The sequence below is a fragment of the Ornithorhynchus anatinus genome, chromosome 7, assembly GCF_004115215.2.
Source record: "Ornithorhynchus anatinus isolate Pmale09 chromosome 7, mOrnAna1.pri.v4, whole genome shotgun sequence".
NCBI classification, from domain to species: Eukaryota; Metazoa; Chordata; class Mammalia; order Monotremata; family Ornithorhynchidae; genus Ornithorhynchus; species Ornithorhynchus anatinus.
Genome location: NC_041734.1, coordinates 664,718 through 687,991, shown reverse-complemented (window position 1 = coordinate 687,991; position 23,274 = coordinate 664,718). Strand labels below are relative to the sequence as shown.

The following is a 23,274-nucleotide window of genomic DNA, read 5'->3' as shown; positions in this document are numbered from 1 at the left end:
CCGCGTTTCCCGGAAATTCTTCTTCCATAGCCGGAGTGTCCTGCCAATGGCTTGACGGGCCTTGCCACCCTCCGCATGGAGATGAGAGTTTGGTGTGACGGCCTGCTCGCAGTGCAAAACCTGGGAGAAATCCTCTCCATCTCCTCTCCTAGACCCCACCCTCTTTGCAAAAATCAGAAAGGGCAACACGGCCTTAGTCAAGAAGAGGCTTCATCCTCCTGGATGGTCCCGTGAGAAGGATAGTCATCCAGAGACGTCGTCAGACAGAGGTAAAAGAGTCTCACTTTTTTTTTTAAATGGTATTTGTTTAGCGCTTACTTGTGTGCCAGTCTCTGTATTAACCGCTCGGTAGATACAGAGTTGTCAGGTTGGACGCAGTCCCTGTCATTCATTCACTCATTCAGTCGTATTTATTGAGCTCTGCGTGCGCGGCACTATACTAAGCACTTGGGAGAGTGTCATCGTGGCTCAGCGGAGAGAGCGCGGGCTTCGGAGTCAGAGGTCGTGGGTTCTAATCCCGGATCAGCCACTTACCAGCTGTGTGACTGGGCAAGCCACTTAACTTCTCTGTGCCTCAGTTACTGTAAAATGGAGATTAAGACTGTGGGACAACCTGATGATCTTGAATCTTCCACAGTGCTGGGCACATAGTGAGTGCTAAAACAAATATCATCGTCATTATTATTATTACTATATAACAATAAGCAGACACATTCCTTGCCCACTACAAGCTAAAAGTCTAGAGGGGAAAACAGACATTAATAGAAATAAATAAATTACAGCTACAGACATAAGCGCTGTGGGCTGTCCCGCATGGGGATCCCAGTCTTAATCCCTATTTTACAGATGAGGTAACTGAGGCACAGAAAAGAGAAGTGACTTTGCTAGAGGCACACAGCAGACACATGGCAGAACTGGATTTAGAACGCAGGTCCTTCTGACGCCCAGGCCTGTGCTCTAACCAATAGGCCATGCTGCTTCCCTTGTCACCTCTGCCCTGTGCCCCTGTTTATAATAATGGAGGTATCTGTTAAGCACTTACCATGCACAACGCTCTAATAAACGCTGGGGTAGATACAAGAGCATCAAGTCGAACACAGTCCCTGTCCCACACTAGGATAACAATCTAGGGGGGAGGGAGAACAGGTACCTAATCCCCGTTTTACAGGTGAGGAAACTGAAGCTCAGAGAAGTGAAGTAACTTACCTGAGGTCACACAGCAGGCAAGTGGCAGAGGCAGGATTAGAACCCAGGTCCTTTGACTCCCAGGCCGGGGCTCTTTTCACCAGGCCACATTGCTTCTGACCACCTACTGAGCGTCAGCCACTGTACTAATAATAATAACAACGGATATTTGAAGCCGCATAGCCTAGTAGAAAACGCACAGGCCTGGGAATCAGAGGACCTGGTTTCTAATCCCAGGTCCGCCACTTGTCCTTTCGGTGACCTTGGGCAAGTTATTTTACCTCTCAGTGCCTCAGTTCCCTCACCTGGAAAATGGGGATGAAGACTGTGAACCCCATGTGGGACCTAGTCTGTCTCCAGCTTGATTATCTTGTATCTACCCCAGTACGTAGTACAGTGCCTGGCACATAGTGAGTACTTAACAAATACTATTTTTTTTAAAAAAGCCATTTATTAAGCACTTATTATGTGCCAAGTACTGTGGTTAATATTCATTCATTCAGTCGTTATTTATTGAGCACTTACTGCGTGCGGAGCACTGTGCTAAGTGCTTGGAAAGTACGATTCGGCAACACCAAATAATCAGTTCAGACACCGTTCCCACCCCATGCCGGGCTTCCATTCTAAGTGGGAAATCAGGCCTGATTATGGCCCTGTTCCTACCAGCCTGGGAGGATTCCCTAATTGCCGTGAGGCAAACACAAAGTTGTGTTTACACGCAAAGCGCTAATTATTTCTGTCGGAAGAAAACACCAGTGTGTATTTCTAGGTGTCCTTCCGTCAGTGAAAATCTCTCATTTCTTTGCCGCATTTCTCCTCGTGAAATATCGCCCAACTTTACATCAAAACAGCTGGCACCCGCCCACTCCCTCCCAAAAAGAGGGGCGTAATTACACGGTGCCGTGACAAGTTGAACGATTAAGACACTCAGAACTTTGGAACGGTACGGCTTTGGGACCCCACGGAGCCGAGGTCTTCTGTGTAGCCGGGGGCCGAGAGGGTGGGGAGGCCTGACCGCGCGGAGAATAACCAACAGGAATGATGCTTTGGCAGTTGCGGTACTGTACTGTTCCCCTCCGGCAGGGAAACCGAGGCACCCCGTCGCCTCCCGGGGACAGACCGGTAGTGACCTGCGGCCGTGGAGTGGCCGGGGGTGGGTCTGTCCTCTCTGGGCAGATAAAGGAGAGCTCCGGCCCCTGGAAAACTAGGGGCGGGGAACGTGTCTGCTAGAGAAGCAGCGCGGCTTACTGCAGAGAGCCTGGGCCTGGGAGTCAGAAGAATCTGGGTTCTAATCCCTGCTCCTCCACTTGTCTGCTGGGTGACCTTGGGCGGCCACTTCACTTCCCTGGGCCTCAGTTACCTCATCTGTAAAATGGGCATTAAGCCTGTGAGCCCTATGTGGGACAGGGACTGTGTCCAACCTGATCTGTATCGATCCCAGGGTTTAGAACTATGCTTGACACGTTGTAAGCACTTAACGTGTACTATAATAATAATAATAATAACAATTCTGTTGTGCTGTACTCTCCCAAGCGCTTAGAACAATCCTCTGTGCATAGTAAGTGCTCAGTAAATACCACTGATTGATTGGAGCACCCACCAGTGCCCGCAGATGGGCCCGGGATTTTGTACCGACAGGCTCGTCTCCCTAGGGATAATTAGAATGCATAATAATTGTGGCGTTTGTTAAATGCTTACTGCGTACCAGGCACTGTTCTAAGCACCGGGGTGGGATGCGGGCAAATCGGTTTGGACACAGTCCCTGTCCTACATGGGGCTCACAATCCTAATCCCCATTTTTCAAATGAGGTAACTGAGGCCCAGATAAGTGACTTACCCGAGGTCACCCATCCGGTAAATGGCAGAGCTGGGGTTAGAAACCAGGTCCTTTGACTCCCGGGCCCGGGCTCCTCTCACCAGGCCGCGCTGCTTCGCGGGAGCCGGGGTGGTGCCCGGGCACCAGACAGCATCATGGCGGGGTCCCGAGTAGCGTGGGGCGCAGCGGAAGAGCAGCGGTGCCGCGGGGGAGAGGGAAGGGGCAGGGAGAGAGAGGAAGCCGGTGGCTCTCCAAGACCTCTCCCTCCCAGCATGGGCCCGGCAGGAGCACCGGCGGGCTAGGGGGAGGAGCCGTCGGTCCCATGGAGCCTCCCAGATGGCCGTGATGGACTTGGTTCCAGGGGTTTGGGTAGAACCGTGGGCAAGCACCCTGCTGGCAAGAGTCGGGGTGTTGGGTGGGCCGCGCTGGGTCACTGGGGGACAGTGAAGGATGGAGAGATGAGAGTCGTGGGAGGTTGGATGGTCTGTGCTGCGTCAGGGGAGGGGAAGTCACGGCCGGAGAGGGGAGAATCAAGGGTTTTGGATGGTCTCTTCTGGATCACCGGGGGAGAGTCAGGGATGGAGAGGCAAGAGCCGGGGGCGTTGGAGGGTCCGTGCTGGGTCAGTGGGAGAGTCAGGGATGAGAGGGGAGAGTCAGGGATTTGGAGGGTCTGTCCTGCATCAGTGGGGGAGAGTCAGGGATGGAGAGAGGCGAGTCGGCGGCGTCGCAGGGTCTCTGCTGGGTCACTGGAGGGCAAGTCAGGGCTGGAGACGGGAGAGTGAGGGCCTGGAGCTGGGGGCGGGGACGTGGCCCCGGGGGATTCCGGCCCAAGGGCTAGACCAGCGCTCTGTCCCACTGTGGCTTCAGGCTCCTCACGGAGCCCCGCCCGTGGCCTGTCCTGACCTGAGAAACTCTGCCGGTGGCCCGGGCTAGGGCCGGGAGCCCCTCGGCTGCCACGGGGTTTGGGGTTAGGGAAGGGGGTCCGAAGCCCGCCGGGGGTCATGGTTCCCCCTCCGAGGAGCTGGAGGTCTGGCTGGGCCCTGGGCAGGCCAAGGCCCTCCATCCTCAGGCCCGAGGCCCGCTCCTGCTCCTCTCCGTGCCCGAGGCCCAGGGCACAGGGCACGGCCCCTCCCGTCCACCGAGTCCATGCCGGGGACGGTGTGGGGGTGGCGTTCTGGGCGGACCCACCCCCTCAGATCCGAGTTTTTTCTGCCACCGTCCCCACTAGCCCTGGCGTGGCAGGGTCCCGGTCCACCCGCGCCATCCTGCCTCCTCCGGCTTCATTCCCTCCTTCACGTCCCAGGCCCTCCCTGGCCCTTGACGCCGGGGCTTCCCCGCACCTTCTCCTTTGGGTTTTCACCCACCGGCCTTCCGGCCGGGAAAGCAACGTGTGGGAAGGATTCCTCAGAGGGCTTCGCCTCCGGCCGCTCCCTGAAAGGAAGGGGCAGCGGGCCGCGGTCAGGTGCAGGACCTGCCCCTCCTGGACACCCGCTGGCGACCGCAGCTTATGGATCGGGGGTCCGGAGTCCACCTACCTCTGTGGGCAGAATCTGACTATGATGGGGTCTGGACCCCCGGTAACAATAATAATAACGTCGGTATTTGTTAAGCGCTTCCTATGTGCGGAGCACCGTTCTAAGCGCTGGGGGAGATACAGGGTCATCAGGTCGTCCCACGTGAGGCTCACAGTCTTCATCCCCATTTTACAGATGAGGTAAGTGAGGCACAGAGAAGTTAAGTGACTTGCCCGCAGTCACACGGTAGGGGAGGAACTGAGGTCAAGGGCTGAAGGGGGAGTAGAAAGATTATCCTTGAGGCACCTGCTCTCTGGAAACTACATTTACCAGAGCCCTCTGGGTATGTGCCCGTCAGCAATCTCAGAGGGAGCCTTTAAATTCAGCTAAAGGAACCCTGGAGGACTCTGTTTTCCTGCCCGATGCAGTAGATCAATCGACCGACCAATCAATCCGTGGTACTTATTGAATGCCTACTATGTGCCAGGCACTGTACTAAACACTGGAATAGACAGAAGCTAACCATGTCCCACGTGGGGCTCACCGTCTTAATCCTCATTTTCCAGATGAGGTAACTGAGGCCCAGAGAAGTGAAGTGGATTGCTCAAGGTCCCACAGCAGACAAGCGGTAGAGCCGGGATGAGAAAACAGGCCCTTCTGACACCCAAGCCTGCGCTCTATCCATTAGGCTACACTACTGTAGAGCAGCAGCGTGGCTTAGTGGAAAGAGCACGGGCTTGGGAGTCAGAGGTTGTGGGTTCTAATCCCAGCTGGCGCCACTTGTCAGCTGTGTGCCTCAGTTACCTCATCTGGAAAATATGGATTAAGATTGTAAACTCCACGTGGGACCACTTGCTTACTTTGTATCTGCCCCAGCGCTTACAACAGTGCTTGGCACATAGTAAGCGCTTAACAAATACCACAATAATAATTATCATTATTATTACTTTTAGTTGGAGTGCATATTGAAGACTCTGTGCACCTAGGAGAGTGTAGACGTTCAGATCAAGCCTTCCCTTTGCTCTTTTCTTCTCGAGGCCTCGCCTTGCTCTCCTCCTCTCCCTGCGCACTAAAATGGACTGCCGGGCCTCGATTCTGAGTGATCGGGAAGTGCTTAGACTAGGATGAGTAGGAACGGAATGTACTGAGCGCCCACTGGGTTCCAGGCACTGAACTAAGCACTTGGCGGGAACCAAACAGAGAAGTGACACATGTCCTGCCCACAAGTACCTTCTTCCTCTGTGTCCACATCCAGGAGGGCAGAGGGAGTGGGGAAATGGCGGCTTTATCTCAGCCAGTCAGTCAATCAGTCACTCGTATTTATTGAGCTCTTACTGTGTGCAGAGGACTGTACTAAGCGCTTGGCAGAGTACAATAGAACGAGCTCAAAGTCTAGAGAAGGAGACAGACATTAATGGAAATAAATTAATTGAGGATATGGACATAAATGCTGTGGGATGGGAAGGATCGCAGACCTACTCGGTCAGTTGCATTTATTAAGCGCTTACTGTGTGTGGAGCACTGTACCAAGCGACTGGGGGAGTACAATATAGCAGGCGCATTCACAACAAAATCATAGTCTGTTTCCAGAACCGTTGGAGGAGCCGGGTTGAGTTGGCCGGAGCGGTGCTCTCGGGGGTCACTGACCCTCCGGGCCCTGGCCGGGGTAAGGCCCTCGATGGCCAGGTGGTTTCAGGTCGGCGGTAAGGGCATGACCCGGGAAATCCGTCTGTGTCCAAGCCACTGCCCCTTCCCAGAAGGCCCGGGGCAACGAGGCTAGTTTCCACATCCTTCACCGAACCTTCGCGTCGGCGAGGGGATTTCCAGGGCGGAGGGAGCAGGAGTCAGAGTCAGGCTGGCAGCGCCACCCCCGAGCCCGTGTCGTCGCCCGCCCCCGCCTCTCCCTCTCGCCCCTCCCATCGCGGAGCGGCGCTCAGAGAGGAGGGACAATCCGGGCCCCGTGATGACAGACAACGTCCACATTGTCAGGGAAGGGAGAGAGAACCGAAATCGAGCTCACGACCCCATTTTCTCACGGAAACGCGAACGGAAAGTCACCGTGGCCATCCGGCCCTGGCCGGGCCCCGGGCCGCGGAGGAAGTGAGACAGCTGGTCCGGGAGAGATGGACGGCTCCAGCTGGGCGGTTGGGTGTCTAGTTCTCCGCGGGGCCCGGCACGTGGGCCTTGACCTTTACCCGAAACCCTCTCCTTAGTCCTCCGGACTGGCCTCCACCGAGAGGGAGAGTCTCAGCTTGCTCGGGCAGGAGCTTCCCGTCACGGTAGGCCACCCCCCGGGCCACATGGGGACCAGAGGCAGGTGGCGGGACCCCAGTGCGGGGCGAGGGGCATCCGGCCAGGACCCGCGCCCCAGGAAGAAGGAGCGAAGCCTTACGGGTAGCACCCGCCTTCACGGATCGGTGACAGGAAGTCAGAAGAGGGTATATGGGAACGAAGTTTCGGGAACTAATGACGGATCACGGTACTTGTTAAGCGCTTTCTCTGTGCCCGGCACTCTTCTAAGCGCTGGGGTAGATGCAAATTAATCAGGTTGGACGGAGTCCCCACCCCACAGTCTCACAGTCTCAATCCCCATTTTACAGATGAGGGAACCGAGGCAGAGAACAAACTGTCTTGGTCTCACGCTTCCGAGTCGCCTCCGACCCCTAGCGACTGATCCTCCCTAATCACTGTACTCTCCCAAGCGCTCAGTATAGTGCCGTGTGCACGGTAGGCGCTCGATGAATAGCACGGATTCCAGGGCGGCCCCCCGTCAGCCCCCTGTAGTGGACGTTCAGGGTCCGCTTCACGGTCAGTCAAGTTCACTTAGTCGCGATGGTCTACGCTGAGCGCTTACCACGTGAGAAACGGTGTGGCTTAGTGGAAAGAGCCCGGGCTTGGGAGTCAGAGGTCGTGGGTTCCAATCCCGGCTCCACCACTTGCCAGCTGTGTGACTTTGGGCGAGTCACTTCGCTTCTCTGTGCCCTCGGTTCCCTCATCCGTGAAATGGGGATGAAGACGGTGAGCCCCACGTGGGACAACCTCACTCATTCATTCGGTAGTATTCACTGAGCGCTTACTACGTGCAGAGCACCGTCCTAAGCGCTCGGAACGTACAACTGGGCAACGGATCGGGACGATCCCTGCCCCGTGACGGGCTCACAGTCTAATCGATGACCTCGTATCCACCCCAGCGCTTAGAACAGTGCTTGGCCCGTCGTAAGCGCTTGACACACACCACCAGTAGGATTAGAATTATGAGCCAAACACTGTTCTAAGCGCTGGGTAACTTGCGGTTCTCCGTCGGTCCTGGGGGTCTGGACCGGGGGGGCGGGCGGGGAGGGGCTGCCTCTGGTTGCCCCCCGGCTCCGCGGGGAGGGGTCGGGGGCGGCCGGGGAGGGACCCCCCCCCCCCCCGCCCTGGGCGGAGGATGGAGGGATGCGGGGCGGAGGGATGCGGGGGCGGGGCGGGGCGGGGCTGAGCCAGGCGCGGGGAGAGCTTGCTGCACTGCCGCACGGCCCCCGGACCCCCGGACCCCCCGACCCCCCGACCCCCGGACGACGGCGGCCCAGCTGCAGGGATCCGGCCGGCGCGGGATGCTCTCAGTCGCTCCGGGAAGGTCAGCGCCGGCTCCCTCCCCTTGGGGTCCCGGGATCTGGGGAGGGGGGCTTGGGGAGGGAGGAAGGGAGAGGAGGGGTCCGTCCCGCGGGGCCGGAGGGGAGGGGGCCGCTGGGGTTCTGGCCATCTCGGGGCGGGGGGCTTCCCGGTCCGGATCTCCCCCCGCCACGCCCGCCCAGCCAAGCCCGCCCCCCGGCTCCCGGAGCTCAAGGGCCGGGGTCCGAGGGGGAAGGGGCCGCGCAGAGGGTCTCTCCCCCCCCCCCAGCCTGCCCCTCTCCGAGCTTGAAACCCGAGCGAGGTGGGCTGGAGGAGCCCCCTCCTCCTCCTCCTCGTCGTCCTCCCACCCCGGCCTCGTCTCTTCTCTTGCCTTCCCGCTCCCCTCCCCAATAACTCCTAACCCTGGGTGGGTCTGGGTGGGCCTGGGGCGTGGGCAAGGGTCTATCCGAGGGGTGGGCTCGGGTCTGACCTGGGATGGGCCCGGTTCCGTCCGAGGGGTGGGCTCGGTTCTGCCGGGGGACGGGCTGGGGCTTGTCCGGGGATGGGCTGGGGTCCATCCCGGCCGTGGGCTCAGGTCAGCCTGGGACGCGGGGTGGGTTCGGGTCTGACTGAGATGTGGACTCAGGTGTGTCCGGGGATGGGCTCGGATCAGCCCTTGGCTTTGGGTCCGCTCGGGGGGGGGTAGGTTTGGGTCGGCTCAGGGTGTGGGCTTCGGCTCCGGTCAGCCCAGGGTGTGGGCTCAGGTCAGCCGGGGGTGAGGGCTTGGGTCTGTCTGGGGGGGTGGGCTCGGGTCCGCCCCAAGGTGTGGACTCAGGTCAGCCCGGAGTTTGATCTCTCAGAGGGCGGGCCGATGGAATGAAAACGGCTGGTGCCCACACGACGCCCCACCGTATCACGGGGGCCTCCCGGCCCGGGACCTCCGAGGGCAGGGGGCTGCCCAGAGCCGGGAGGCCGGCGAGGGCCATGAGGAGGCCAAGGTCCTGACTACCTCCCGAAGGCCTGCTTGAAAGCCAGCGCCCGGGCCGGAAAAGTCCAGGACGCTCTGCACGGGGCGGTGAGGAGGGGGCGGGTGAGGGCCTGGGGCCTCGTGGGAAGCTCAGGGAGCATCTGGCTGCCAGGGAGGCTCCCCGGGGCACGTGGTCCCCGCCGAGACCCCGAACGTGGCGACAGCCCGGCCGGCGACACCGGCCACGGGGGGAGGGTGCCGGCGTTTGCCGCCTCCTGGGGCCCGGCTGCGTGAGATGCCACTGTTCCCTGAGATCCGGGCCCTATAGAACAGAGGGGTCCACCTGGACCCCGTCTGGACACCGCCCCCGGCCTGAGGGGGGTCCCTGGGCGGGCCCCCTTCACACCCGTGGCCGGTGACACGCCCGACCCAGCGACGGAATTTACGGTCCGCCTCCGGCGTGGCCACGTCCGTCCCCAGGAAATGCTCCTCGGGACATCTTGACCGTATTGACCGGTCACGGTTCGGCCGTCTTGGGACCGTCGCCGGAGTCCCGCTTAGCCCAGGTGTAGGCTCACCGTGGCCAGGGAAATTGTCTATTTATTTTTCTCTTGTGCTCTCCTGAGCGTTTAGTACGGTGCTCTGCACACAGTAGAAGCACTCAAAAAGTACGAATGAATGAATGAATGGAGGAGCATCCGCTCTACCGTTGACGCCATCGTTGGCCCTGCTGCTCGCCCCACCCTTGGCGCTGTCATATGCCCTCCCGTCAACGCCGCCCTCGGCGGCATCGTCAGCATTGTCAGTCGCCCCGCCGTTGGCTCCATCATTGGCACGACCGCTTGCTCCGTCACTGGCGTCGCCAGTCGCCCTGCCGTTGCCACCTCCGCTGGCCCCATCTTTGGCCCGACTGCTCGCCCCGCCGCTGGCGTTCCCGGTCATCCCACTGTTCCCGCCACCCGCTGGCACCGCCGCCGGGATCTTCGGCACTGCCAGCGAGGCTTGCGGCTGTGAGAGTTTTGAGGTCACAGAGAAACATTTTCTTCTATCTGCGGGAAATAATGGGAATTGGTTTAAAATGGAAAACCACGATCTGCAAGGGCTTCTTCCTTACTCTCACCTCCCTCAAGAATGCAGTGAAGTCACAGTTGGGCCCCCAGAAGATAAGAAGTCGGAACCTGGAGGGAAAACTCTCCTGTGCTTGCAGGCAGAGCAATTGAACTTCACTGGGGTTAACGATCCTCACTCCCAGTTGGGATGGATTAACTAACAGTCTTGCTCAAGCGACCCCCTCAAAGTCCATTTACCGTGGATCTGATCTGCAGCGTGGCTCAGTGGAAAGAGCACGGGCTTTGGAGTCAGAGGTCATGAGTTCAAATCCCGGCTCGGCCACTTGTCAGCTGAGTGACTGAGGGCAAGTCACTTCACTTCTCTGTGCCTCAGTTACCTCATCTGTAAAATGGGGATTAAGACTGTGAGCCCCACGTGGGACGACCCGATTCCCCTGTGTCTACCCCAGCGCTTAGAACAGTGCTCTGCACGTAGTAAGCGCTTAACAAATACCAACATTATTATTATTATTATTATTATCTGGCTCTTCTTGAAGATGAAGAGGCAGCCCTCAGATTCGGATTCAGCTTTCCTTATCTTTCCGTTTCATCTGTGCTTCCACCAAAGCACTGACGTCTCCCCTAAGCCCCCTTGCACTTAGGTGCATATTCTTATTCTCTTCTAAATCCCCGCCTGTAATTACTTTCCACATCTGTCTTTCCATCTCTTTGAGGGCAGGGATCGCGTCCCATGAAGTCTACTGTACTTTCACGGGGGCTTAGGTCAGTTCTTAGGGGGCTTAGGTCAGTACTCCTTGGGAAGGTGACAACGAAGACTGGTTGGACGGAAAGTTGTCCTTAGTTCCAAGGTGACGCTGCTGACGGTGAGGTCGTGTCCATGGGTGGGTCACCTGCCCACCGTGTCTCTGGAGGGGCAGTGAGCCCCCTTTCCTCGTTCCCGGATCCTCAGGGCCCGAGGCGAAGATGGGAAAGGTGTGTTCCGCCACCGACCGTCCCGTGCTGGAGTTGTGTTCGAGGCAGTGGCGGGGGCTTGGACTGACCATCCACACTCTCTCGTGCAGTTTTCCCGTGAGCGCGTGGAACGGTGGAGATTCGAAGGGCGGGCCGTGGGCTATCCTTTCCCCTGGGGGTCGGGCCCAGAGTCCACAGCCGCTCCAGCCTCCTCCGACCGCCCGGGGATGCAGGTTCCCCCTCTCGGAACCCCGTGGGGTCTTGGGAAGAGGTTTAGATGATCAGCTCTGCTCTTCTCCTGGGTCTCGCCCGTTTCCGACCCGTCACGTAGGCCTTCCACCCTGTGGGATTCAGTGCCATGCTCGCAGCAAGGCACTCGGAGTCAGTACCCTGCCCACAGAGGGTAATTGGATCAGCACCCTGCCCACGGTAGATGCCCAGGTCAGTGCTCTGCCCACAGCGGGTGCCCGGGTCAGCACCTTGACCTCAGTAGGTGCCCGAGACGGAGCCCCCCCCCCCCCAGCGGGTTTCCTGCACACAGCGGGAGCCCAGTAAACGCCAACGGCGATGATGAGGCGGGAAGGTCCGGGGCCGTAGCGGTGGCAGAAGTCGTCGGGGAGGCGGCAGGTCACTCAGAAGTAAGCAGAGGCAGGCGGCAGGGCCAGAGGGGATGAGGAGGATGAGGATAATGATGATGACTTATGCCAGTTTCCAGAAATAACCAAGGCTTCAGTTTCCGGCACCTCCCCTGAGTCGCTCCGGCCCCCCGTGAACCCAGGGGGCAGACCGAGTGAGCCAGCCCTGGGCTCGGGGAGGGCTGAGGCCCTCTGCCCTTGGGGAGAGTATCTCGGGGGAGGAGGGGCGGCGGCACATGAAGGTTGTGGAGCTAGATTGGGAACGAGAGAGGAAATGGTTGCCAGTGAGAGCAGCTCGGGAATGGAGAAGGAAAGCAAAATGGAGCCAGTGCCTCGGCGGTGGTCCTTAGGTCTCAGGTGGTCGTCGCGGGGCGGAGACCTGGGAAGGTGTCCCGGAGGGCCCACCGGAGGAGGAGGCCGGAGATCAGGGTCTAGCGGATTGGAATGCGGAGGGAGTCCGGGCCGGGGGCCGGAGGTGAAAACGTGGCCCGGGGAGAGGAGGAATATGCCCGCCAGCTGGGGAGGAATGTGAGAACAGAGCTGACTTGCAGGCTAGGGTTAATAATAATAATAATAATAATAATAATAATTGTGATATCTGTTAAGCACTTACTGTGTGCTAGGCACTGTACTTAACGCTGGGGTAGATGGAAGCTAATCAGGTTGGACGCGGTCCCTATCTCTCATGGGGCTCTCAGATCCCAGATGAGGTAACTGAAGCCCAGAGAAGTGAAGTGACTCGCCCAAGGTCACCCTGAAGACAAGTGGCGGAGCCGGGATGAGAACCCACCTCCTTCCGACTCCCAGGCCCGGGATCTATCCACTAGGCCACGCCGCATCTCCTTGGGAGAGCCCCCGGAGAGCCGCGAGAAGAGTGACGAGAATGGGTAGGTTCTTCCTCTGGGACTGAGGCCGACCTGACCCGGACACTCCTTGACCGTTCCTAACTGACTCCGGGCAATGTGCAAGAATTAACTGTGGGAATTGAGAATTTGGTGCGGGAATCCACTGAGGGAATTGGCCTCATAGAGGCTGCTCTGGAGACGATCTACATGCTTCACCCCTCCTATTATCGTTGTATCACATTCTTCCAAGTGCTTAGTACAGTGCTCCGCACGCAGTAAGCACTCAGTCGATACGACTGTTCTCCTCTTGCCTCCACAAGGCCCCAGGCGAAAGGGGAGGGAGAGCAATGGAGGAAACTGAGGCCCTGTGAGGTTGTGACTCTGCCGCGAGTAAAACAGCAGACCAGGTCAGGGTCTGGAACCCAGGTCTCCAGGCACCCAGCCCCGCGCTCTCTCCTCTAGGCCACGCTGCCTCCCCGAGGGACCGGAGGTGGTGGGCCTTCCAAGAAGGAGGGAGCCAGGGATATGGTGATGGAGGAGGAAGCTCGGGTGGGGCCCGGGCAGAGCGATTCCCGGAGGGTGGTCCCGGGGGGAAGGGAGAGGCGGTGGCGGTCGATGCCCGTGGCGTGCCAGCTGCTCCGTTGCCGCCGGCTGACGCCACCTTGGGGTTCCCGATCCGACCCCCGGGGACTCATTACCTTCATTCCCTGCATCTGCAGCCCGTTGTTTGCCGAGAACCAAGGGGCAGGCGTGCGGTAATCCGGGCCGCCTCATCCGGCCACGGGCGCTTACCGAGGGCAGAGCACTGCACTAGCGTTTGGGAGAGTCGCGTGGCCTTAGTGGCCAGAGCCCGGGGCCGGGACTCAGAGGGACCTGGGTTCTAATCCCGGCTCTGGCACTTGTCTGCTGGGTGACCTTGGGTAAGTCACTTCACTTCTCTGGGCCCTCATCTTTAAAATGGGGATTAAGACAGGGACTGTGTCCAACCCGATTAGCTTGTATCTACGCCAGTGCTTAGAACAGTGCCTGGTACATAATAGTAATAACAATTATTATTATTATGGTATTTATTAAGTGCTTACTATGTGCCAGGCACTGTACTAAGCTCTGGGGTGGATACAAGCAAATTGGGTTGGACCTAGTCCCTGTCCCACGTGGGGCTCACAGTTTCAATCCCCATTTTACAAATGAGGGAACTGAGGCCCAGAGAAGTGAAGTGACTTGCCCGAGGCCACACAGCCGATAAGTGGCGGAGCCAGGATTAGAACCCAGGTCCTTCTGGCTCCCGATCCCGTGGTCTGTCCGCTATGCCATGCGGCTTCTCAAGTAAGCACTTAATAAATACTACAGTTACGATTATGATTATTAAGAGTTGGTAGACTTGAGAGTGGCCCTGCCCCCTCCACACTGATCCCCGGGCAGAGCGTGCAAGTTGCACTGTGGTGGGGCCGTCGGGACGGCAGCCACGCTCACACCCCACCTGCCTAAGCCTATCACCTCCACCCCGGGGTGACAGTCACAGCCGAAACTGGGCCACGACAGAGGACGGGCCCAGGATGCTGATTTATTTTTAGCTGTTCCTCTACTCCAGGGTGCTCTTTTAATTGGTTCCATGATAATGAATGGAGTCTCCTGTCGGGACCCCCCCCCCGAGGAGACTCCATCCCACTGAAGCCCCGGGACCCAAACCTCGAGCGGAGGACCCGGGGACGGAGCCGGTGGTCTGGGAGTCGCCCACGTGCCCTTTCGTCCCCGCAGCAAGCGAGGAGGCGGGCGGGAGCGCGGCGCCCGGTGGAGGCGTTCTTTGCGCGGGGCCCTCGTCCGGCCGTGGTGACCGCAGCCCAGTGCCAGCCCCTTGACCTCGATCCAGGGGGCCGTCCCCTCAGTAGTCGCTGCCGTCTTCGCCACCCGCGGAAGCTGATTGTTTCCCGGGATTCTCGCCGGGCCCCACCCACCTCTCGAAATTCCCGAGGTGGTTCTTCGGTCAGAAACCCTCTCTGCTGGGGGACTGGTACGAGGGCCCAGGTGCCCTGTTCTTTGTCTTATTTTATATTTTAATAGTATCTGTTAAGTGCTTACTGTGTGCCGGGCACCGTACTAAGCGCGGGGGCTATAAGCTTATTATGGGCAGGGAATGTGTACCGAAGTTGTACCGTACTTTCCCAAGCACTTAGTACAGCGTTCTGCACACGGTAAAGCATTCATTAGATACTCCTGAAGGAACGAATTAATTAAAGTTGATAACAGTGTTGGTATTTGTTAAGCGCTTACTCTGTGCAGAGCACTTTTCTGAGCGCTGGGGTAGATACGAGGTAAACAGGTTGTCCCACGAGAGACTCACGGTCAATCGCCATTTTACAGATGAGGTAACTGAGGCACCGAGAAGTCAAGTGACTTGCCCACAGTCGGGGTTGGACTAGTCCCTGTCCCACGTGGGGCTCAGTCTTAATCCCCATTTTACAGATGAGGGAACCGAGGCCCAGAAAGTGAAGTGAGTGGCCCAAAGTCACACAGTGGACGAGTGACGGAGTCCGGATTGGAATCCAGGTCCCAGGCTCATACTCTATCGACTAGGCCACTCTGCTTCTCTGATTCCCAGGGCCGTGCCCTTTCCCCGGGACGAGCTTGGAGCTCAGCCCCCCTAGACCGGCCGGGGCAGAGCTGGGACCAGACCCCAAGATTCCTGTCTCCTGGGCCGAGCTCTTCCCGCTAAGCCGTGTGGACTCCAGGCGGGCTGGAAGAAGAGGAGGGGGTAGGGAAGGAGGAGTGGGGGAGGAGACTTGTCCCATTTTCATTCATTCATTCATTCGCTCGTATTTATTGAGCGCTTACTTTGTGAAGAGCACTGTACCAAGCACTCGGGAGAGTACGACACAACAATAAACAGACACATTCCCTGCCCACAGTGAGCTCACAGTCTAGAGGGGGAGACAGACATTAATAGAATTAAATAAATGACAGATCTGGACATAAGTGCTGTGGGGCTGGGAGCCAGGAGTGAATAAAGAGAGCAAGTCAGGGCGACGCAGAAGGGAGAGGGAGAAGAGGAAAGTGGGGCGTAGTCGGGGAAGGCCTCTTGAAGGAGATGGGCCTTCGATAAGGCTTCGAAGGGAGGGAGGGTCATCGTTTCTCGGCAGCCGCGTTCCCCACTGGGAAAGACTCCGGGCTCGGATCGTGGCTCTTTGTTTTCCCCTGGTCTCCCGCGGTCCCCCGCATCGCGGGGCTGGGGCGGGGGGCTCCCCAGAGGCCCCCGGGGGCTCTGCCAGAACCCGACTCCCACACCCCGGCCCCGGCCCCATCACGGAGCACCTTCGCCGAGCCCCTGGGAGGCGGTGCAGTTGCTAAGCAACAGAATCCAGCAGCAGCCTCAGAGTAAAAACACTTTGGAACAAAGGGGGCGACAGGCCCGAAACAGAAAATGTAGACTCGGCCTCGACTCCCGCCCCCTCCCCAACTCTCCCGTCTCCTGCCCCTCCACCGTCTGGCCTTTCCGTTCAATTGCTTCCTCTTTCCTATCCTTTATTTTAGTGTCTGGCTCCTCCACTACATTGTAAGTTCCTTGAGGGCACCATCATGTCATCGGCGGTATTTATTGAGCACTTCCTATATGCAGAGCACTGTACTCAGCGCTAGGGAGAGGACAGTACAACAGACGTGGTAGACACAGTCCCTGCCCACAGCCAGGTCCCGCTGTCTCTACTGGACTCTCCCAGTGCCTAGTGCAGTGCTCTGCACACAGCAGACTCTAAGTTCCCTGAGGACAAGGATCGTGTCTACTAACTCTTGTCCTCTCCTAAGCACTCAGTGCAGTGCTTCACCCAGAGCAGGCGCTCAGTAGGTACCACTGGCGGACCAGCAACGATGGGGACTGGCGAGGAAAGGCTGCCTGGAGGAAGTAGGATTTCAAGCAGGCTGTGAAGCTGGGGAGAGGTGAAGTTTGCTGGATATATTGTACTCTCCCGAGCACCGAGTACAGTGCTTTGCACACGGTAAGCACTCAATAAATGCGATGGAATGAATGAATGAATTTGGGAGAAGGGGGAGTTCCGGACGGGGAGAAGGCGTGGGCAAAGGGCTTGACACTGGAGCCTCATCACTGTTCTCACTGGCGTAATCAACAATTAATCAATCGGGGGTATTTATTTGACACTTACTATTTGCAGAGCACTGTACTGAAGAGCTTGGGAGAGTCCAGTATAACAGAGTCGGTGGATCCATTCCCCGCCCATAAGGAGCTTAAGTCATCACTCCAAATCAAGATCGGTTAGGGTCGGTCAAAGGGGTCAGGGAGAGGACACGGGGGCCGACGACAGGGTGACCGGTCCAGAGCCCGGCCCCGGACACGAGGAGGAGGAGGAGGAGGAGGAGGAGAGTGTTGGACCGACCGGAGAGGACCGTCTCCCCATGGTGACCTTCGTGGCCGGGCTTTGCCAGCGGCTGGGCTGGGGGTGGATGTCATTTGGGGATGAGCAAATCCGTGGAAACGTCTAGGGGAATAATTGAGTGGGTTTCATCCCTTCTACAACTCTATGGGGAAGTGTGTGTAAGTACACGTGCGTTCCTGTTTACGGGAGTTTGGCGGGGCAGGGGGAGCCTGTGTGTTCGTGTGTGTCCTCATTGGATTCTGTCATCCATTTAGGTGGAATTGGGGTCCCACCCATTTCGAGGCCAAGAGGCATGCCCAGTCACACTGCAAAGCCACCAACAGGTGGTCCGTGGTCAGAGCGTGGGGCTGGGCGTCTGGAGACCTGGGTTCTTCCCCTGACCAATTGGGCCACCTTGGGCAAGTCACTTTCAGTCAATCGATCAATCCATCGGCGACATTGATTAAGCACTTCTGTGGGCAGGACACAGCACTAAGCACTTGGGGGAGTCCAAAACAGAGTTGACAGACATGTTCCCTACCCTCAAGGAGCTTACAGTCTCGAGGGGGAGACGTGGCTTTGTGGATAGAGCGTGGGCCTGGGAGTCAGAAGGACCCGAGTTCTAATTCTGGCTCCAACATTTTGTCTGCCGTGCGACCTTGTTCATGTCACTTCACTTCTCTGGGACTCGGTCACCTCATCGGAAAAATGCGGGACAGGGAGCGTGTCCAACCTGTTTAACTCTTATCTACCCCAGCGCTCAGAATGGTGCTTGGCACCTAGTAGGCACTTAACAAGTACCATAATTGTAGGTATTATTACATGACTATAATATATATTCATATTCATATATAGTATATTCACGTCTGTCTCCCCCTGTAGACTCTAAGCTCCTCGTGGGCAGGGAGAACGTGCCTTCCAACTCTATTGCACCGTACTCTCCCAAGCGCTTAGTATGGTGCTCTGCACCCGGTAAGCGCTCAATAAATACCGTGAGCCCATCGGGGTAGAGCTGGAGCCCGAAATGGAAAACTCTGGGTGCTCTGCGGGGTCGTGCCTAGTCGGTCGCCTGGGAAGCCAGATGGGTTGGGGGCTGCTGTTCTGGGAGTGGCAGAGCCTGATCACGCCGGCATTGGCAGCTTGGCCCCTGCCCGGGAAGCCGAGCTCGCCACAGCTGTGTCCTCTGCCAGAGCCCGAACAGCTTGTCCACCCGCCGGCACCTGGCACCGCCCCAGACGCCGACGGTCCCGCTGGGCAGAGCGGAGGTCCGGTGGCCCCCTGGGACCCAGCAACCCACCGCACCTCCTGGCCGGGGGCCTGGCACCAATCTGCCTTACTGAATGCTTGTGACCCCTTTGTTGACAGGGATTGTCTCTATTTGTCGTTGAATTGTACTTTCCAAGAGCTTTGTACAGCGCTCTGCACACGGTAAGCGCTCAATAAATACGAATGAATGAATGCCCATCTCCTCTAAGAGGCCTGCCCAGACTAAGTCCCACTTTTCCTCTTCTCCCACTCCCTTCTGCGTCGCCCTGACTTGCTCCCTTTCCTCTTCCTCGCTTTCCCCGCCCCACAGCCCTTGCAGACCTATCTGTAGTTCTGCGTATTTATATTGATGTCTGTTTTTATTTGGATTGGTGTCTGCTCCCCCCTCCGCCATGCCTCGTTGTGTGCAGGGATTGTATCTCTTTATTCCTGTACTGGCCTTTCCCAAGAGCGTAGTACAGTGCTTCACACGCAGTAAGCGCTCAATAAATACGATTGAATGAATGAATCGGTCAAGACCCCCAGGGTGCGGGTCGAGGGGTCTCCGGGTTGGAGGGTCTCCCAGGGGAGAAATGGTTGGGGAGGGGTAGATGGGTCATAAGAGGGAGGGGGAACTTTGCCGGTCGGATGTTGACAGGGGTTTGGGAGTCAGAGGACATGTGTTCTAATTCTGGTTCTGCCACTCGTCTGCTGCGTGACCTTGGGCAAGTCACTTCACTCCTCTGGGCCTCGGTTCCCTCATCTGCAAAATGGAGATTAAGACTGTGAGCCTCGTGTGGGACAACGTGATGACATTGTATCTACCCCACCTCTTAGAACAGTGCTTGGCATATAGTAAGCACTCAACTCATACCATCATAATTATTATTATTGTTACTGACAGGGCCTGGCGGGGGCTGGGAAGGCTACGAGTGAGGGCAGGGCGCCACGGTTCAGTTTGACATACCCAGGATGGCTCCCGCCCTCCTATAAATAGAAACAGGAGGGAACTGTAGGAGGCTCTCAGCTTCCCGACGTTCCGCTCCTCCGGCTCGCTCCCTCTCGGGTAGGGTTTCGGGGTCTATTTGGGACTGGGAGGGGAGCGGGGGAGATTCCCCCCTTTCAGTGCGGTGTTGACTTGGAAGTTCAGCATCTGCCCTTGGGTAAGGGAGGGCAGAAGGGGCGGCCACAGGGCGTGGGGCGCTGTACCGGGCAGCCGCTGGGTGCGGGGCGCTGTACTGGACGGCCGCTGGGGGAAGAGCGCCGTACTGGCCGCTCGGGAGCACGGACTAGAAGGAGAAGACACAGCTGTCCCGCCTTCAAAGGAGCACTCGACCGACTGAACCAGGAGCCGAGGGAGGAGGGGAGAGGTTCCGGGCCGGGGCCGGGCCGGACGGGGCCGGGGCGGTGGCGGAGAGGGCCGCACCTATCTGCCTGCCTGTCTCTCTGCTTCCTTCCCTTCATCCCACTTTTCCTGCCTTTTCCCCTCCTTTCTTGTTTCTTTACCTGCCTTTCTGCCTCCTTTCTTGCCTTCCTTCCCTTTTTCCCTCCCTCCTTTCCTGCCTCCCTCCTTCCTTCCTTTCTTCCTTCTTCTCTGCGTCCCTCCCTCCCTGCCTCCCCTCTTCCTTCCCTCCCTCCCTTCGTGCCTCCGTCCCTGCCTCCTTTCCTCCCTTCCTGCCTGTCTTCAATCCCTCTTCCTCTGCTCTCCTCCCCGCCTCCTTCCCTCCCTTCCTGCCTGTCTTCCCTCCCTCCTTCCCTCCCTTCCTGCTTACCTTCCCTCCCTCCTTCTCTTCTCCCCTCCCTCCCTCTCCACCTCCCTCTCCCCCCGCCTGCCTGCCGTGCCAAGATCACGCCACCGCTGCTCTCACCAGCTCCCGTCTCTTCCCCCCCCAGGCCCTGCCATGTGGCTATCGGTCAGCGATGACTGATGTGGAATCCACATATGCAGATTTCATCGCGTCGGGGCGGACGGGCCGGAGAAACGCCGTCCACGACATCCTGGTGTCCGCGGCCAGCGGCAACCCCAGCGACCTGTCCCTGAAGCTGGCCGAGCTGGACATCAGCAAGGGAGGTGAGCGGATGGGGCCTTGGACCCGCGGGGAACCCACTGGGCAGTACCCGCCGGGCACCAAGCACCGTGGGGACTGGGCCTACGGGCTTCAGACGATAATAATCACAATAATAACGGCGATAGCAGTTGTTCGACATTCACCAGGCGCCAAGCGCCGTGGGAGATACGGGAGAGACAGGTGGGACAGCAGTCCCTGTCAGTCAGTCGGTCGGTCAGCCGTATTTATTGAGCACTTACTGTGTGCAGAGCACTATACTTGGGGCTTGGGAGAGTACAACAGAACAGTAAACAGACACATTCCCATCCCACAACGAGTTTACAGTCTAGAGGGGGAGACGGACATGAATAGAAATAAATAAATTACAGCTATGGATATAGGTGCCGTGGGGCTGGGAGGAGGGGATGAATGAAGGGACTGAGTCAATGCGTAGCAGAAGGCCGTGGGAGAAGAGGAAAGGAGGGCTTAGTCAGGGAAGGCCTCTTGGAGGAGATGGGCCTTCAATAAGTCTTTGAAGATGGGGAGAGTGGTAGTCTGTTGGATATGAAGGGGGAAGGTGTTCTAGGCCAGAGGCAGGACGTGGGCGAGAGGTCGGCGGTGAGATAGACGAGATCGAGGTACAGAGAGAAGGTTAGCGTTAGAGGAGCAAAGTGTGCGGTCCTCCTAGGTCTGGGTCCTAGGAGGAGAGTAAAGAGGTGAGATGATACCCAATAGGGCTCAATCTAGCGGGGAGGGAGGACAGGTAGTTAATCTCCACTTTCCAGAGGAGGAAACTGAAGCCAAGTAACTCGCCCAAGCTCAAACCCAAAGCAAGCAGCAGAGCCGGGATGAGAACCGAGGTCCTCTCACTCCTAGGCCCGGACTCTTTCCGCCAGGCCGTGCCGAGATTCTACTAGAAGATCATGGAGGGCGGGGGATGCGTTCTTGCTTGTGCCGTTCTCTCCCGAGCATGGAGGTCTTCACGTAGTAGGAGCTGAGGAGGTACCCCCGGCCAGCAGGCTGACCGCCCGGGCCGGCGGTGCGCTGTCAATCAGTCGGTCAGTCGCTTATATTTATTGAGCGCTTACTGTGTGCGGAGCACTGTACTCAGTGCTTGGGAGAACAGAGTAGAGCAATCTAACGGACACGTGCCCTGGCCGTAATGAAACCTAGAGGGGCAGCGCCCGCGGCCCTGACCGCCTCCTTGTCGCTTGCTCCGGCAGAAGGGGACGGCGATGCGCAGAGGAACCCGACGGAGCCCGCTGGCGAGACCCAGGGAAAAGCGGCAAAGCAGGACGGCTAGCACCCATCTCTGGCAGGCGGGAGCAGCGGCCGGGCGGCGGGGCCGGGCCGGGGTCCGCCCTCGGCCGTGAGCCGGGGTCAGCCGGCGACGAGGGCGGGGCCGCGGGACATGGCCTTGCCGAGTGCCCGGCGGGCAGCCCCCGACCCCGCTGGAAACGGGGGCCCGGGCAGGGGCCGCCCACCCGCCCTGTCCACCTCGCTCCTTGGCCACGGCTGAGCCCGCGGGGGTGGCTCCCCCCCCCGAGCCCCATGGGGACCCCGCCCTCCGGCCACCTTCTCCACCTGACACCCCTCTGCGACGACCCCAGAAAGGAGACCCACCCACCAGGCGGCACCGTGGCCCAGGCCTCCTGGCACCCTGGCCCGGGCACTCTATGCTGCCCCGTTGCATCGGCCCACGGACCCTCCGGGCTCGGTGCCCAAGGGCCTCTCTCTTGCCCCGGGGCCGCGGCCCGCTGCCTGCGGCCTAGGGTCGGCAGCCGGCTGAGGCCGACCCACATTAGCCCCCGGGGGACCGGCCGGCGGGGATAGCCTGTGGCCAAGGCTCCGGGCACGGCGCCTGCCCCGAGGCACCCACTTCTGGCCGGCCCGACTGCTGACCCTACCCCAGATGGCCCCCAGCCCTCACAGGTCCTGGAGGGAAGCAGCGGGAGGGGGTCGCCTGTGCCAGCCCTTCGCACAAGCCAGGCCGGAAGGCCCGGTACCAGGCCCGGGGATTCGCGTTCCCCTTTTTTAACCGCTCCTAGCCGGTGCCGGGCGCTCCCTCGCCAATCTCCCTCCCTCGGGCCCCGCCCCCCTTCCCGGCGGCCCCGCACTTTTTACCATTTGTAAACTTGTCCCGACAGCCGGTGTCCTTGGTCCCCGGCTGCTGGCCGGGTCAACCGGCGAGCGGCCTGGCGTCACGTGTGCCCGGCCGTGCCCGGAGCAGCGTCTCCGTGCCCCCAGCCGGCTGCCAGCGGACGGGCCCCGGGGCCTCCCGTGCCCCGTGAACCCCCGGTCGGTGTTACGACACCCTTCGATCATGGTAATAAACAGAAGCACAGCGGGGTGGACCAGCTCCTTGGTGTCCACAGGTTGGGGGTGGCCTGTTTCCTTGGTGTCCCGCAGAAGGGTTGCGGCCCAGCTCCTTGGGGTCCACAGGTTGGAGGCGGCCTGACTTCTTGGTGTCCGGCAGGGGGGTGGTGACCCGGTTCCTTGGTGTCCAGCAGGCGGGGGGTGGTCCGACTCCCCAGTGTCCAGCAGGCGGGGGGTGGCCCGGCTCCCTGGTGTCCAACAGGGAGAGGGTGGCCCGGTTCCTTGGTGTCAGGAAGGGGTGGGGGGTCGGGGGGAAGGTGGCCCAGCTCCCTGGGGTCCAGCAGATGGGAGATGGTACCGCTCCTTGGTGTCCGGCAGGTGGTGGGTGGATAGCTACAATCCCTGGGGGGTAGAGAGGGTGGGCAGGGGGGCGTTGCCATAGCTAAACTGCCCCCCTGCTCCTGGGTCCCAGGCCCTGGAGATCATAATTCCTTCAGGCGGTCGGGATGGGGAAGGGGCTGCAGAGGGTGGAAGAGGGAGGGGGGAGAAAGGTGTTGGGGAGAGGGGGCAATTAATCCTAACGCCGCCTCAGCCTCCTCGCTCCCAGCCTCCAGCCTCCCCCCTCTCCGGCCCTTAATTCGCTCGGCTGCCCGAGTCAATTTTCTCAAACATCCCCAGTGAGCACCTCCCCACTCAGAAGCCTCCAGGGGCCGTCCATTCCTCTCTG

General features: G+C 59.1%; 1 protein-coding gene across 3 annotated transcripts; it reads left to right on the top strand.

The window, feature by feature from the left end:
- On the top strand, positions 1-22,603 carry PKIA (cAMP-dependent protein kinase inhibitor alpha). Of its 3 annotated transcripts, none has more exons than XM_029069927.2 (3): positions 1-269; positions 20,077-20,254; positions 21,455-22,603. In XM_029069927.2, exons 2-3 carry the CDS (start codon positions 20,104-20,106, stop codon positions 21,532-21,534), a joined length of 231 nt encoding a protein of 76 aa, XP_028925760.1. In that variant the 5' UTR covers positions 1-269; positions 20,077-20,103; the 3' UTR covers positions 21,535-22,603. The 3 variants fall into 3 exon arrangements, with proteins under 3 accessions (XP_028925760.1, XP_028925761.1, XP_028925759.1); XM_029069928.2 differs by lacking the exon at positions 1-269 and adding an exon at positions 6,475-6,794; XM_029069926.2 differs by lacking the exon at positions 1-269 and adding an exon at positions 8,049-8,131.
- Positions 22,604-23,274: the final 671 nt, after the last annotated feature.

Excerpts from the sequence above, each read along its gene's own strand:
- PKIA (XM_029069927.2), top strand. The coding sequence starts at position 20,104 with ATGACTGATGTGGAATCCACATATGCAGATTTCATCGCGTCGGGGCGG. Across the intron at positions 20,255-21,454 it reads GCTGGACATCAGCAAGGGAG|AAGGGGACGGCGATGCGCAG; the intron begins GTGAGCGGATGG and ends TTGCTCCGGCAG.